This window comes from Danio rerio, chromosome 7 (genome assembly GCF_052040795.2).
Source record: "Danio rerio strain M-AB ecotype USA chromosome 7, GRCz13ab, whole genome shotgun sequence".
In the NCBI taxonomy this organism is placed as follows: Eukaryota; Metazoa; Chordata; class Actinopteri; order Cypriniformes; family Danionidae; genus Danio; species Danio rerio.
Window position 1 is genome coordinate 7,621,123 of NC_141027.1, and position 15,936 is coordinate 7,637,058.

Sequence of the window (15,936 nt, forward strand, 5' to 3'; positions counted from 1 at the left end):
ACCCACAAAGCTTTGCGACGCGAAGCACATTTGTAAACAGAATGCTAGCATGCTAGAGGCAGAACATAGATGAGTGATTTCTACGAACGAATTGACTGTATTTCTCTAGAGTCAAAGCAGATATTTCGATTATTTTATAAGGTGATATTATTTAGGAGGTTTAGTTTGTTAGAAGAACGCTTTAACTGAGAGTTAGCACAGGAATTAGCACGTCTACGCTAATGTAATCGAAGCAGTTGTAGGAATTCATCCGTTCACTATGAGTGTTGTGCTGATTTATTAAGTCGGAGATTGATTCACGTGTCCATGGGGAAGAGGAAAGACATGATTCATCCCAGATTTCTCGCAGGTAAATGTGTTTATTTAACTTTCTTTTACGTTTGGGCAAGTAAATAGGTTGTTTTAAACATAATAACTTCTAATGGTGAGCATTCTTCAGCAGTTTATTATTAAATACATTGAGAATTACTAACGCTTTTGTATTTGTAAGTTTTCAAAAATGGTATATTTATGTAAAGTAGATATTCATTATATATTTATGTTATGAAATATGTACTGATCCAGGTTTAAAACTTCAAAATTCATTATATATAATTTATTTCATTCATTCATTTTCTTGTCGGCTTAGTCCCTTTATTAATCCGGGGTCGCCACAGCGGAACGAACCGCCAACTTATCCAGCAAATTTTTACACAGCAGATGCCCTTCCCGCAGCAACCCATCTCTGGAAACATCCACACACACACTCATACACTACGGACAATTTAGCTTACCCAATTCATTTGTACCGCATGTCTTTGGACTGTGGGGGAAACCAGAGCACCCGGAGAGCAGGGAGAACATGCAAACTCCACACAGAAACGCCAACAGAGCCAAGGTTCGAACCAGCGACCTTCTTACTGTGAGGCGACAGCACTACCTACTGCGCCACTGCCTCGCCATATAATTTATTTGTTATTTTTAAATGTTTTAGAACAAAACAATGCATTTATACACGTAAGTCATGTATGAACAAATCTGTCGATGAAAACCTTCAGAATATATATACAGACGTGGCAATTACACAAAGTTTGTTGTATGTAGGAGCTGCTGAATAGAGATTTATGGCTCGTTATAGGAGGAAGAACGATCGATCGACCTTGACAAAACGATCTTTAAAATGTATTATAGATGAATCTACAGACACAAATTGATAAAGTGCCATCAAGAAAACACTTAAAAGTCTACTTAAGATGTTTTTCTTTGATTAGAGATGGAGGAAAAGCCCCAAAATCTTAATACTGAGATTTGCCTCGAAGAGTTCCAGTCTTAAAAACATGAATTAAGTTGAGTTTAAAAATTGCCACATGCAAATACACAACACACATACCACATTTTACATTATTAAGCTTACGTTAAGGCAAGTTATTAGGGGTTTTAAAAACACAATACAGTTGGTTTTAAAGCGATTAGTTGACTTAATGAAAGTTAGTAAACTTGTTGGGTTTAAAGTCGACTTATCGATTTTAAAGCAATGAGTTTACTCACTTTTAATAACTAAATTTAACTTATCGCTTCACTTGATAAAAGTGAGTAAACTTGTTAGTTTTAAAGTTATTAGTTGACTTAGATACTTAGTTGACAAGATACTTATTAAACGGGAGTAAACGCATTGCTTTAAAAGCAATTATTTGACTTTAAAACCATCGAGTTTATTCAGTTTTATCAAGTCAACTAAACGCTTTAAAACCAACAAGTTTACTCACTTTAAGTCAATAATCACTTTAAAAGCAACAAGTTTGCTCACTTTTATTAAGTAAAGTCAACTAATCGCTTTAAAACCGTCAAGTTTAATCACTTTTATTAAGTAAAGTCAACTAATCGCTTTAAAAGAAACAAATTTATTCACTTTTATTAAGTAAAGTCATCTAATCGCTTTAAAACCAATGATTTTATTCACTTTTATTAAGTTAAGTCAACTAATCACTTTAAGAAATGAGTTTACTCACCTTTATTAAGTAAAGTCAACTAATCGCTTTAACCAACAAGTTTACTCACTTTTATTAAGTAATGTCAACTAATCGCTTTAAACCAACAAGTTTACTCACTTTTATTAAGTAATGTCAACTAATCGCTTTAAACCAACAAGTTTACTCACTTTTATTAAGTAAAGTCAACTAACTTTCCGCTAAATTCATTCTTCCATGGCGGGGCACCACACCAAAATTCATCCCGCCATGGCTACATTACAGCTTCTCATTCAAAACATTAAATTGTTTTAAAAGCGGGTAATAATTGCACCAAAACATATTAAAGGGTAAGTGAATTATAACAGCGCAAACTTTTCTGTAACTGTAGTAGAGCTGTGCGTCATTTGTTTAACCCTTAAAGGTTACGTGCTGACTGACAGGTGCGTGATGCGTGAGGCCAGCAAACACGACGTAAAGCCGTTTCACTTTACTTCAGGACGCATTAATATCGCTCTGTAGGTGTATTAGAGGCATTCATAAATATTCCTAGCAAATCTAATAAATGCTGGAGACAAACGCACTAAAAATCGCACATCAGCAGGGTTTATTTAGGAGCGCACAAGAAGATCTGCATATAGATCCGCATGCTCGTTCGCTATTACATAAATGTGATTTCGGCTTAATACTGCACTCACAACATTTGTCATTGAAATACGCCACAGGTAGTTGGTAGATCCATGTAGAAAAAGCCTGCCGCCACAGCTGGAAAAAACCCTAGAGGAAACACTGCAGGATATCTTTATTTGTGTTCAGCAGAAGAAAGAAACTCAAAGAGTGCACTGCAAAAATGCTTTTCTTACTTAGATTCTTTGTCTTGTTTCTAGTCTAAATATCTAAAACTTCCTAAATCAAGAAGAATTTTCTAAACAAGCAAAACAAATTGCCTTGTTATATAATAGAAATATTATGCCAATATTTAGTGAGTTTTTCCTTAAAACAAGCAAAATAATCTGCCAATGGGGTAAGCAAAACAATCTTACATCAAAAGAAAAAACAAGATTAATTTGCTTACCCCATTGGCAGATTATTTTGCTTGTTTTAAGGAAAAACTGACTTAATATTGGCATATTATTTCTCAAAACAAGGCAATATGTTTTGCTTGTCTAAAAAATGCTTCTTGATATAAGAAATTTTAGATATTTAGACTAGAAACAAGACAAAAAATCTAAGCAAGAAAAGCATTTTTATATGGGTGTATGGGTGTTTCCTAGTACTGGGTTGCAGCTGGAAGGGCATCCTCTGCATAAAACGTATAGCAGAACAGTTGTTTCATTCTGTTGTGGCGACCCCTGATTAACAAGGGACTAAGCTGTAGGAAAACGAATGAATAAAACGGCTTTGAAACAAGTAAACAATGAGGGGAAAGTGAATGAGGAGTAAACTGATTTGAGTTTTCAGCTGAAGTGTACCTTTTAATTCTCATCTGGCTCACCCGTCTGTTGTGTCTCCTCCAGCAAGCGGGGATGATTATAACCTCCACAAGAAGAAACACAAAAAGCACAAGAAGCACAAGAAGAAGCACCACCGCGATGAGGGCCATGGTTTCTCCTCTGAGGCGCTGGAGTCGGACTCGGGCCTGCTGATCCTCAAACCTCCTCAACTCAAACTCAAGATCAAACTCGGCGGACAGACGCTCGGCACCAAGAGGTCAGACATCCTGCAGTGACTTACAAGCAACTTACAACTGCCTAGCAACATCTCAGAATTTACATATAGTTATCTATCTATGTATATAGTCATCTATTCAAGCCTTTATTAGTGTTGTTCAAGTGTTTCCTTAATGTGTGTGTGTGTGTGTGCAGTGTTCCCACTTTCACTGTGCTGCCGGACTCCCTGCGCTCCGTGTCTCCTCTGAATGTGACCGTGGACAGTGATGATGAAGATGATGATGACGATGAAGACTCTGATGATGAAGTGCCGTCAGAGGGAGTCCCTATAGAGCAGTACAGAGCCTGGCTGGGTGAGGGACACGTCTGCATATATAATCCATATCCACAAAACACCATGATAGGATAAAAGTGGCTCACAGCGGTCTGATTTAGGAGGCAATCTGAGTCAGAGCAAAAATTCAAGAGTTCTTAATTTATTACTTGTAGTATTTATTACTATAAAGTATTTCATATCATGTTTTAGAGTTAAAAGTAGCTCCTCAATCTGTCAAATGTTAAAGTCACTTAGGGAAAATCACAAACTATTATCGGTCATCTTCACTTGGGGACAAGAGTGAGAAAGCTGCATTTATCTGCACACTATCTGCATATATCTATCCATCAATCCATATGTCCAAAATAAGGAAGAATTGTCTATAATGTACACCATGTAACTACATTAGAGTCGAGCTTTAAATATAGAAAATTATCAAAACTTTGTAGTCGTTTTTGAGCGAGATGCTAACGGTCCAATCCGATTCAGTGATCTATGCTAAGCTAAGCTAAAAGTGCTCCCACCAGACCCGAAGATAAGCTGAATGGATATTTTAAAAATGATAAAATCAGCTGTTTATCTGTATGTGAGCTGAAAAAAGAGCTTATCCCCCCCCCCACCCCCCCCCAAAAAAGTGGAGTGTTTTTATGAGAAGAAATGTTTTGTGAATACAGGGGGTCTGGACTAGAAGTACAATGGGTTAATATCGATGTTGTTCCTGGAACGTTGTTTATGTTCAAAAATGTAATCTAATTCCTACCCCTAAACCAAACCATAACTGTAAATTATGTCCAAAATCAAAGGGGAATAGTTGTTTACAACAATCATGTAGAAGCACAAACCCCTAAACTTAACATAAACTGTAAACATATCCCTTCATTCTGATTGGCTGATTGATTGAATGTTGTTCCAGGGTCAACATAGAAGTTGTCCTTCTTGGTGAAGTCACACTAACCTCAGTGTATGACTGTGTGTGAGTCAAGCTTTAAATGAGAAAATGATCAAAACTCTGGTCATTTTTGAGTGAGATGCTAACGGTCTAATCCGATTCAATGATCTATGCTAAGCTAAGCTAAAAGTGCTCCCACCAGACCCGAAGATCAGCTAAATGGATTTTTAAAAATTGTAAAATCAGCTGTTTATCTCTAAGTGAGCTGAAAAAAGAGCTTATTTCCATAAAAAAAAAAAAAAACAAAAAAAAGGTGGAGTGTTCCTATCAGAAGAAATGTTTTGTGAATACAGGTGGTCTTGACTAGAAGTACAATGGGTTAATATTGATGTTGTTCCTGGAAAGTTGCTTATGTTCGAAAATGTAATCTAATTCCTACCCCTAAACCAAACCATAACTGTAAATTATTCCCAAAATCAGAGGGGAATAATTGTTGACAACAATCATGTAGAAGCACAAACCCCTAAACATAAACTGTAAACGTATCCCTTCATCTGATTGGCTGATTGATGGAGTGTTGTTCCAGGGTCAACATAGAAGTTGTCCTTCTTGGTGAAGTCACACTAACCTCAGTGTATGACTGTGTGTGAGTCGAGCTTTAAATGAGAAAATGATCAAAACTCTGGTCATTTCTGAGCGAGATGCTAACGGTCTAATCCGATTCAATGATCTATGCTAAGCTAAGCTAAAAGTGCTCCCGAAGTTGTACCTGGAACTTTATTTATGTTCCAAAATGTAACCTAATCCCTACTGCTAAACCCAACCCTGACTTTAAATTATTTCCAAAAATAAGAGGGGAATAACAGTTGGGTAGCAATCATGTAGAAGCACATAACCCTAAACTTAACATAAACTGTAAATGTATCGCTTCATTCTGATTGGCTGATTGGAGTGTTGTTCGAGGGTCAACATAGAAGTTGTCTTTTTGGTGAAGTCACACTAACCTCAGTGTATGACTGTGTGTGAGTCGAGCTTTAAAAGAGAAAATGATGTAATCTCAGGTAATTTTTGAGTGAGATGCTAACGGTCTAATCGGATTCAATGATCTATGCTAAGCTAAGCTAAAAGTGCTCCCACCAGACCCGAAGATCCGCTGAATGGGTTTTAAAAAATGGTAAAATCAGCTGTTTATCTCTAAGTGAGCTGAAAAAAGAGCTTATTTCCATTAAAAAAAAAAAAAAAAAAAGGTGGAGTGTTCCTATCAGAAATGTTTTGTGAATACAGGTGGTCTTGACTAGAAGTACAATGGGTTAATATTGATGTTGTTCCTGGAAAGTTGCTTATGTTCGAAAATGTAATCTAATTCCTACCCCTAAACCAAACCATGACTGTAAATTATTCCCAAAATCAGAGGGGAATAATTGTTGACAACAATCATGTAGAAGCACAAACCCCTAAACTTAACATAAACTGTAAACATATCCCTTCATTCTGATTGGCTGATTGATTGAATGTTGTTCCAGGGTCAACATAGAAGTTGTCCTTCTTGGTGAAGTCACACTAACCTCAGTGTATGACTGTGTGTGAGTCAAGCTTTAAATGAGAAAATGATCAAAACTCTGGTCATTTTTGAGCGAGATGCTAACGGTCTAATCCGATTCAATGATCTATGCTAAGCTAAGCTAAAAGTGCTCCCACCAGACCCGAAGATCAGCTAAATGGATTTTTAAAAATTGTAAAATCAGCTGTTTATCTCTAAGTGAGCTGAAAAAAGAGCTTATTTCCATTAAAAAAAAAAAAAAAAAAAAAAGGTGGAGTGTTCCTATCAGAAGAAATGTTTTGTGAATACAGGTGGTCTTGACTAGAAGTACAATGGGTTAATATTGATGTTGTTCCTGGAACGTTGCTTATGTTCGAAAATGTAATCTAATTCCTACCCCTAAACCAAACCATAACTGTAAATTATTCCCAAAATCAGAGGGGAATAATTGTTAACAACAATCATGTAGAAGCACAAAACCCTAAACTTAACAAACTGTAAACGTATCCCTTCATTCTGATTGGCTGATTGATGGAGTGTTGTTCCAGGGTCAACATAGAAGTTGTCCTTCTTGGTGAAGTCACACTAGCCTCAGTGTATGACTGTGTGTGAGTCAAGCTTTAAATGAGAAAATGATCAAAACTCTGGTAATTTTTGAGCGAGATGCTAACGGTTTAATCCGATTCAATGATCTATGCTAAGCTAAGCTAAAAGTGCTCCCAAAGTTGTTCCTGGAACTTTATTTATGTTCCAAAATGTAACCTAATCCCTACCGCTAAACCCAACCCTGACTTTAAATTATTTCCAAAAATAAGAGGGGAATAGCAGTTGGGTAGCAATCATGTAGAAGCACATAACCCTAAACTTAACATAAACTGTAAACATATCCCTTCATTCTGATTGGCTGATTGGAGTGTTGTTCCAGGGTCAACATAGAAGTTGTCTTTTTGGTGAAGTCACACTAACCTCAGTGTATGACTGTGTGTGAGTCGAGCTTTAATTAAGAAAATGATCTAATCTCTGGTAATTTTTGAGTGAGATGCTAACGGTCTAATCTGATTCAATGATCTATGCTAAGCTAAGCTAAAAGTGCTCCCACCAGACCCGAAGATCAGCTAAATGGATTTTAAAAAATGGTAAAATCAGCTGTTTATCTTTAAGTGAGCTGAAAAAAGAGCTTATTTCCAAAAAAAAAATGGAGTGTATGTATAAGAATAAATGTTTTGTGAATACAGGTGGTCTGGACTAAAAGTACAACACAATCCTGGGTTAATATCGATGTTGTTTATGTTCAAATATTTAATGTAATTCCTACCCCTAAACCAAACCATAACTGTAAATTATTCCCAAAATCAGAGGGGAATAATTGTTGACAACAATCATGTAGAAGCACAAAACCCTAAACTTAACACAAACTGTAAACATATCCCTTCATTCTGATTGGCTGATTGGAGTGTTGTTCCCGGATCAACATGGAAGTTGTCCTTCTTGGTGAAGTCACACTAACCAGACTGTGTGTGAGTCAAGCTTTAAATGCGAAAGTGATCAAAACTCTGGTCATTTCTGAGTGAGATGCTAACGGTCTAATCCGATTCAATGATTTATGCTAAGCTAAGCTAAAAGTGCTCCCACCAGACCCGAAGTTGGCTGAATGGATTCAAAAATGGTAAAACCCAACAGTTTAAATCTATGTGAGCTGTAAAATGAGCCTACTTCTGAAAAAAGTGGAGTGTTCCTATAAGATGAAGCTCTATATCTTAAGCCTCCTTTCCACTGCACACGACAAGCGACAGACCGGAAGTCATTCATTTCCAATGGAGAGTAGTGCGAGAGCTGCAAGGAGTTCCGATCATCCTCGTATGGGGAAAATTCGGATCTGAATTGAGCTGCGGATTAGTTGAAATATTTGAACTCCTGCGACTAGACCGTATGCGATGTATTCCAGTGTTGTCCAAGCAGGTCCGTGTGCGCGAGATGAGAAATAGGACTTCATTTGGTTATTTTTGGAATCAGAAGAAGTCTAAAAAACATTTCTATTCATAAATGTAAGTAATAAAGTAATAACAATATAATGTTTTATGTTGTCTCCACATTCCCTCCAATATTTTTAGCCGTCTATCAGTTTCTAGTATTCATTCATTCAATCAATCATGGTGAACGCACGGGGAATAAAGGCTCTTGCTTTTGCACTCCTTTATTTCGGACACTGTGAGAACTAGGGTGGGGCATCTAAGCTATAATGCCGATCCGATACGCATCTCGATACAAAGAATACGATCCGATATATTAGCGATACATTTGTGACATATTGCGATGCAACACGATACGATTCACACCCATATCACGATACAATGCGATAATTCAGCACTAACTAATTAGATCAAGTTTATAAGATTATGTGAAAGAGGATGCTGTGCCATTGAATGAGTTTGATTATTTATAAACCAAGCAAAACCAAGACTTTTTTTACAAACTGGCTTTTCTCTCAGAGCCAGAGTGTTAGTTTACAGTAGAGGGCCATTTTAGAACATATAGCACATATTATTTAAGTATTTTCAAGATAAACAGAATGTATAAGTGCAATATATATTAAAAATATATGTATATATTTGCACTCTTTCAACATAAAGGTTTAGCATTGCACAACAAGAATTGTGATTTAACTTTTCAACTATGAAAACAAGTTTTACAAAGATATATTTTGCCACTGATTATTCAAAACTTAAGGTGGTGAACTAGCAGTGTTATGCTGCTTTGAAACATCACTGTCACTGTAAACAACAGGCTAATAAAAATATAACAAACCAGCAATCTTCTTGCTGTGAGGTGGTCAAACTACCCACTGTGCCACCGTGACACCCATTATTTTTATCATTATTATTATTAATATTATTATTATTATAATTAAATAAAAATTAACAGGAGGAGGTGTTTAAAACCTTCGTTCTCCGTGACACTAGGCTGAATATCTTTGCAGATGAACAATGCAATAACATTCGTTATTGGCGTAGAGCGAGCAGAACTGTTGCGCATGGGAAAAAAAAACTTGCAATGCTTTTCTCACCCCTTTTGGAGCTGGTTGAAGCAGTGCGAAAGCCGGGGATGCAGAAACACTGGAAGATGCTTTCACAACAACACCGTGGCGCCGCTTCCAGTGAGATTTCAGATTAGTCGGACTGCCCGCGTATTTTACAGATGCGCGGCACACTTTTGCAAATTGCATCTGTCCTGTCATGTCGTCCATCCTTAAATCCATAATGTTGCCATACTTTAGATTTAAAACTCAGTGGGGAATAAAATGTTCGTTTTGCTTCTCGCGCTTTCTGAGGGCGCTCCACTAGCTTCATCCGCACACCTGATACACTGAGTTGTAGTGTGTGCACATCCGCAAATTCGTTGCTAAGGCTTACTTTATGTAGGTCGATTAAATTATGCGCCAAAAACAAGTTGACAACACTTGTTAATAAATAAAAAATACATTCTATATTAAAAATATAAGCTGTATCTCGGAAAAATCGATGCATCTCGCAAAAACCGATGCATCTCGATTTGCTTCCAAAATTTCATTCATCCTCTGCTGCTCTACCGATGCACTCGCATCGTGCACGCGCATGACCACGTATCGATACATATCGGTTAATCTTCCCATCCCTAGTGAGAACAGCTTCTCTCCCATGGTGCACATCAGAACTGAAACTACTGTGCGACTGCCACAAGGGGGCGAAGTCCAAATGTCGTGTGCAGTGGAAAGGCGGCTTTTGTGGTAAGCTGAAGTGTTTTGTGAATACAGGCGTGTTATGTATTTGTGCTCTGTTTCTCTGTGTTTTTCCCCCCTCTCTCTCTCTCTGTTCTCCCATATCTGCTTTCATGTATTCTCAGGTTCCGTTCACTGGTCTATTCAGCTGTCAATCATTCCTCCCCGGTTACGTCACTCTTACGTCACATCCAATAAGCAAAGACCACCCGTCTTAAAAGGGCGCTTCAGACCACTCGCTAGTCCCCTGCATTTTTCTTTCTCTGCTTTTGTCGCTTGTTTGTATTTATTGAATGCGTTTAGAAATAACCCGTCTAACTGTGTATTTTGTTGTTGCCCGTTTCTGTGTGCACGTTATCCGTCCGTTATTCGTACATCATTCTTTACGTTATTCGTACATCAATCTTTACGTTGTTTACGAGGCTTGGACGAAGCGGATAGGTTAGAAGGTCACGTGACATTCATTGCAACACTTAGGACTACTCTGCTGTTTAGTACACTAGGTTAGGGCCGAGCGCCACTCCTTGTACTTTTTGGATAGCTAGATAGAGTAGACAGTCAGAACTCGGAAGATCTCAGCGTGTTAATTAAACTGTTTTTCACATAGTTAGCTAGATGCTTCTGGGAAGTTAGATTTAGTTTGGGTTTTGTTCTTTTCATTTCTTTAGCGCCGCCCGCATCCCTTCTGCCAGCTCTCTTGTTTTTTCCCGTCTTTATTTGTCTCAGTGTTGTATATAGGGTTGTAACGGTATGAATTTTTTACGGTATGTTAATCGTCTAAAACAGTACCACGGTTTGACGGTTTCGCGGTATACGGTATGTTACAAATGTTACAAAATAATAGAGCAGTGAAGCAAATTTGACTTTTTCCAAATAATATATTTTTAGTTACTATAAACAACACCACTTACAATGAACAAATAAAAATAAGAAAATAATAAATAATGTGTCAAAGTCCAAATAAAGTCCAAATAAACATGGTGCAAATCCTCAGTAAAAAAATAGATATAAATATTTACTATACTATAAATAGTTACATAACGAAACTAGATTCAATATGGAACATCCTTAGGTTTTATGTGCCAGCATGGATATGGTTGTCTGTGGATATGGATTTGGATGTGGTTGTCTGCAATGCAGACAAACAGCTGCACCTTCATTTGCGTCTTTTGAAAACAGCAAGAGCAGCAGTTCGTCTTTGCTGTGTCACTGTTTTGTCATGTTTCTGTGCTGCTGTGCATGCAAAAGTACTTAGTATAAGAATTATTTCATGCAAAACTTTTTTTTTGCGTTTTATTTAGCCGCGCATAAATGTATGCCTTTCTCTCATTCCGTGTTGTTCAAAAAGCTCGTTTTTTTGTCCACAAACAAAAGCGAAACCTATGCTTATTGGTTGTGATATAGTGAGTTTGAACCAATCTGGGCATGGAGGAGGGACAATGCATCAATGTATCATGTCTGGTTTGTCCGGAGACACAGTGACGAGCGTTTCTTTGTCAAATCAGCGTGGTCAAATTTTGATGACGTAACCGCACTGATTCCGGAGCCTCTGCAAGTCCGTTATGTTACGTGATACAGCACTGGAAAGCTGAGATTCTCTTCTTTATGCCAATCTTTGAATTGTATGAATCGGATCAGCGGATCAAAAGTTATTAAACATTTAAGAGCAATACTTATTTTTAGCCGCGGGCGGCTGTCTCGGTCTTTAAGGGTTAAAATCGTTGATATGCAATTGTTCATGGTATGATAATCGTGCACGTTCAAATCGTGGTAGACCGTCATACCGGTATATTGTTACAACCCTAGTTGTATATATTGTAAATAGTATATTTTTGCCTTACTTACTTTTTCTTTATTTTTGATTAATTCGTTGTTGTTGTTCACTAAATAAAAGCACACATTTTTGGCATTACTTTGGTTGTCTTTTGCACTCATTCACTGTTTATATAAATATATTTTAATTAAATAAATGTCAAACCCCACTATCTCCTTGATTAACATCAGGGGTTTGTAACAAGGCGGTCTGGTCTGTGAGTGTGTGTGTGTGTGTGTGTATATAACTGTGTGTGTGTGTTTGTGATACTCAGATGAGGACAGTAACCTGGAGCCGTCCGGAGATCTGCCGGACATGGACACCGACTCTCTGCTGGGCCCGGTGGACGAGGAGGAGCAGTGGCTGGACGCGCTGGAGAAAGGAGAGCTGGACGATAACGGAGAGCTGAAGAAGGAGATCGACGAGTCTCTGCTCACCGCCAGACAGGTCAGACACACAGAATAAGCATGGAGATATACTAAACATCCAAATAATCTGTGTTGAAAAAGCAAACAAACATAAGGGCCACATCCAAACCCGCATACTTCCCTACTATATAGTATGCAAGCATAGTATGTCTAAATAGTGTTGTGCATATCATGCCTCATTTGGTTGAACGGTTTTGGATTGACTGACTTGAGTGTGTTCTCCGTGTGAACAGAAAGCGCTGTTACACAAGCAGCAGATCCAGCCGTTACTGGAGCTCCCCATGGGCTACAAAGAGAAAGAGCTGACGGCTGAGATGATGCAGAAACGAGAGGAACGAGCCCGAAAAAGACGTCTCCAGGCGGCCAAGAAGGCGGAGGAGAACAAGAACCAGACCATCGAGAGGCTGACCAAGACCAGCAAGGCCAAGATCAAGAGCCTGAAGGAGCGTCGGGGCCGACAGACGCAGGTGCCGATGGTGCGCTACAGCAGCAGTGCTCAGGGGTCATGCGTTTCATACCCCTCTGGGATTCCTGTCCCGATGCCTGCAGCAGCGCCTGCACCCCCGTCTGCACCTCTGAGCTGCGGCGTAGCAGGATGCGCCAACCTGAAGAAGTACTGTTGCTCCAAGACCGGGACGCCGCTCTGCAGTCTGGAGTGCTACAGGAAAAACCTCGTCCTGCTGCAGGGAGTCGCTTAGAGTGTGTGTGTGTTCACCCATAAATAAAATTAGACATGGTTTACTCTAGAGCCATCGGAAGGAACTTATGTACAAGGCGAGTAAATCATGGCCTAATGTTAAATTGTGGGTGAACTGACCCTTTAAATATAAATATTTTGTGCAATTATGTTGAACAGGAGAGAAAAAACAAAGACGATCAGTGAGAAATCATGGTGGAGATTTGTTTGTGCACATTCACAATTCACCAAACACAAGCAGTGACTTTATGATCAGGTGCAGTTTGTTTACATTAGTCAACGCGTGCTGTTAAAGGGATAGTTCACCCATAAATGGAAATCTAATGTAAATTTACTCACCCTCAGGTCATTTAAAAGAATAAAATGAGCATTTACTCACTATTTACTTTCACTTAAAGTTTTTCGAAACTCATAAAGGTTTCTTTCTTACAGTTAAACACAAAGGAAGATGGTTTGAGGAATGTTAGAAACCTGTAATCATTGGCTTCCATAGTATAAAAAACAAATAGTATAGAAGTCAATGGTTATCAGTTTCCAACATTACAAAAACTAGCCTACAGCACCATGTGCTGTTAAAAATTAGCCTACAGCGCCTTCTGCTGGTAAAAAAAAACTAACCTAAAGCACCATCTGCTGTTAGAAAATTTTGTTGTATGATAAACAAATATTATGGAAGTCAATGGTCGTTTTCCAACATTCTTCGAAATATCTTCTTTTAGGATGTCTACTGTTAAAGCTAGCCTAGAGTGCCATCTGCTGGAAAAACTAGCCTAGAGTGACATCTGCTGGTAAAAGCTAGCCTAGAGCACCATCAGCTGTTAAAAACTAGCCTAGAGCGCCGTCTGCTGGTAAAAACCAGCCTAGAGCGCTATCTACTGGTAAAAACTAGCATAGAGTGTAATCTACTGGTAAAAACCAGCCTAGAGCGCCATCTACTGGTAAAAACTAGCCTAGAGCGCCATCTGCTGGTAAAAACTAGCATAGAGTGTAATCTACTGGTAAAAAACCAGCCTAGAGCGCCATCTGCTGGTAAAAACTAGCATAGAGTGTAATCTACTGGTAAAAACCAGCCTAGAGCGCCATCTGCTGGTAAAAACTAGCATAGAGTGTAATCTACTGGTAAAAACCAGCCTAGAGCACCATCTACTGGTAAAAACTAGCCTAGAGCGCCATCTGCTGGTAAAAACTAGCATAGAGTGTAATCTACAGGTAAAAACCAGCCTAGAGCGCCATCTACTGGTAAAAACTAGCCTAGAGCGCCATCTGCTGGTAAAAACCAGCCTAGAGCGCCATCTACTGGTAAAAACTGGCATAGAGTGTAATCTACTGGTAAAAACCAGCCTAGAGCGCCATCTACTGGTAAAAACTAGCCTAGAGCGCCATCTGCTGGTAAAAACCAGCCTAGAGCGTCATCTAATGGTAAAAACTGGCATAGAGTGTAATCTACTGGTAAAAACCAGCCTAGAGCGCCATCTACTGGTAAAAACTAGCCTAGAGCGCCATCTGCTGGTAAAAACCAGCCTAGAGCGTCATCTAATGGTAAAAACTGGCATAGAGTGTAATCTACTGGTAAAAACCAGCCTAGAGCGCCATCTACTGGTAAAAACTAGAATAGAGAGTAATCTACTGGTAAAAACCAGCCTAGAGCGCCGTCTACTGGTAAAAACTAGCATAGAGTGTAATCTACTGGTAAAAACCAGCCTAGAGCGCCGTCTGCTGGTAAAAACTAACCTAGAGTGCCATGTACTGGTAAAAACTAGCCTAGAGCACCATCTGTTCTTAACCAATAGCCTAGAGCGTCATCTGCTGTTAACTTCTAATGCAAGAGATTGAGGAATGTTGGAAACCTGTGGAAGTCAATGGTTACAGGTTTCCAACATTCTTCCAAAAATCTTTTTTTGAGTTCCACAGAAAAAAGAAACTCAGATTTGTGACTAAATGATGACAGAATATAAATTTTTGGGTGAACTGTCCCCTTAAGTTGTTCATTTTTTGTTTCGTACATTAAATCTGATTTTTAGCTGAAAATGCGATCAATTGTGATTCATACATGCAAGTCGACAGCCAACAGCATCAAATAAAATCATATACAGGCAAAATAAAGGAAGTAGACATAGTTTCTGATAAAACATTGAGGTTCTATGAAGCTACCTTATTGATCTCTGCTGGAAAATAAACATTATTTGCAAATGCGTTAATCCTTTAATCCACAACAAACTGATTTAAACACACTCAGGACTGTTTGACGATTAATATTGTTAATTATGTTCAGTTTCTTGCACAGATTGATCATTTCTCTTCATAAGATTTCAGTGTATCAGTAAGAGCCACAGGTATTACTTTTGATTTGCCTTTATGGGCTTTTTGTGACTTTCAAAGTGCCTGTAACCATTGACTTGCATTACAGAAATAATCAGTTTCATCTAAAAACAATCAACATGATTTATGTTGAACTCAAGAAAAATTAACCAACATTTTGTTCAACCTGCAGATAGAGTAACAGCAGTTTAGTATTTTTAGTTGTACAGTCCCTTTAAGGATACACATATTTTCCACGGTTGAAGAATTGCAATGCATTAAATAATGTCTATATTTTGTATTTAATGTAATTCAAGACTACAATTAAGAATTAAAAGTGATGCACAAAGAAATGCATGAATCATGAGGATACATTTATATTGAAATATTGCATAAAACAACCTGTAATAAGCAAATAATTCAGCAAAGTAAATGGTTTGATTTGAATATGAGCATAATAATAGTTTTCTGACTGACTCTGCTTGTGTTTAATGAATGAAGCTCATTTAAGCAACAAACTTACCCAAAACATCCAGATTTTTGCTTTATTATTATGATTTTTTAATAAAAACACTGAAATAAAGA

General features: G+C 38.1%; 3 protein-coding genes and 1 long non-coding RNA gene across 15 annotated transcripts in view; 2 read left to right on the forward strand and 2 right to left on the reverse strand.

The window, feature by feature from the left end:
* Positions 1-15,936, forward strand: part of actn3b (actinin alpha 3b) — a 701,279-nt gene that overhangs the window by 674,239 nt on the left and 11,104 nt on the right. The gene's annotated exons all lie outside the window — the stretch shown is intronic.
* Positions 22-3,951, reverse strand: LOC147843016 (uncharacterized). The gene is made up of 3 exons (XR_015495379.1): positions 3,190-3,951; positions 1,989-2,834; positions 22-1,744 (listed from the first exon to the last, which is right to left on the reverse strand). It is a non-coding gene; the product is annotated as an uncharacterized LOC147843016 (long non-coding RNA).
* On the forward strand, positions 27-15,934 carry ino80b (INO80 complex subunit B). 12 transcript variants are annotated; one of them, XR_015494960.1, is made up of 8 exons: positions 33-349; positions 3,464-3,656; positions 3,812-3,969; positions 12,203-12,375; positions 12,590-13,799; positions 13,858-14,609; positions 14,694-14,874; positions 14,923-15,934. XR_015494960.1 is itself a non-coding variant. In NM_001077258.1 (5 exon segments), coding segments are annotated over 5 exon segments (1,032 nt in total). In that variant the 5' UTR covers positions 27-306; the 3' UTR covers positions 13,055-13,434.
* Positions 12,065-15,936, reverse strand: part of intu (inturned planar cell polarity protein) — a 71,792-nt gene continuing 67,920 nt past the window's right edge. The window contains exon 17 of the transcript XR_015494494.1: positions 12,065-12,423. The gene's annotated coding sequence lies outside the window, so the exon portion shown is untranslated. The remainder of the gene's footprint in view (positions 12,424-15,936) is intronic.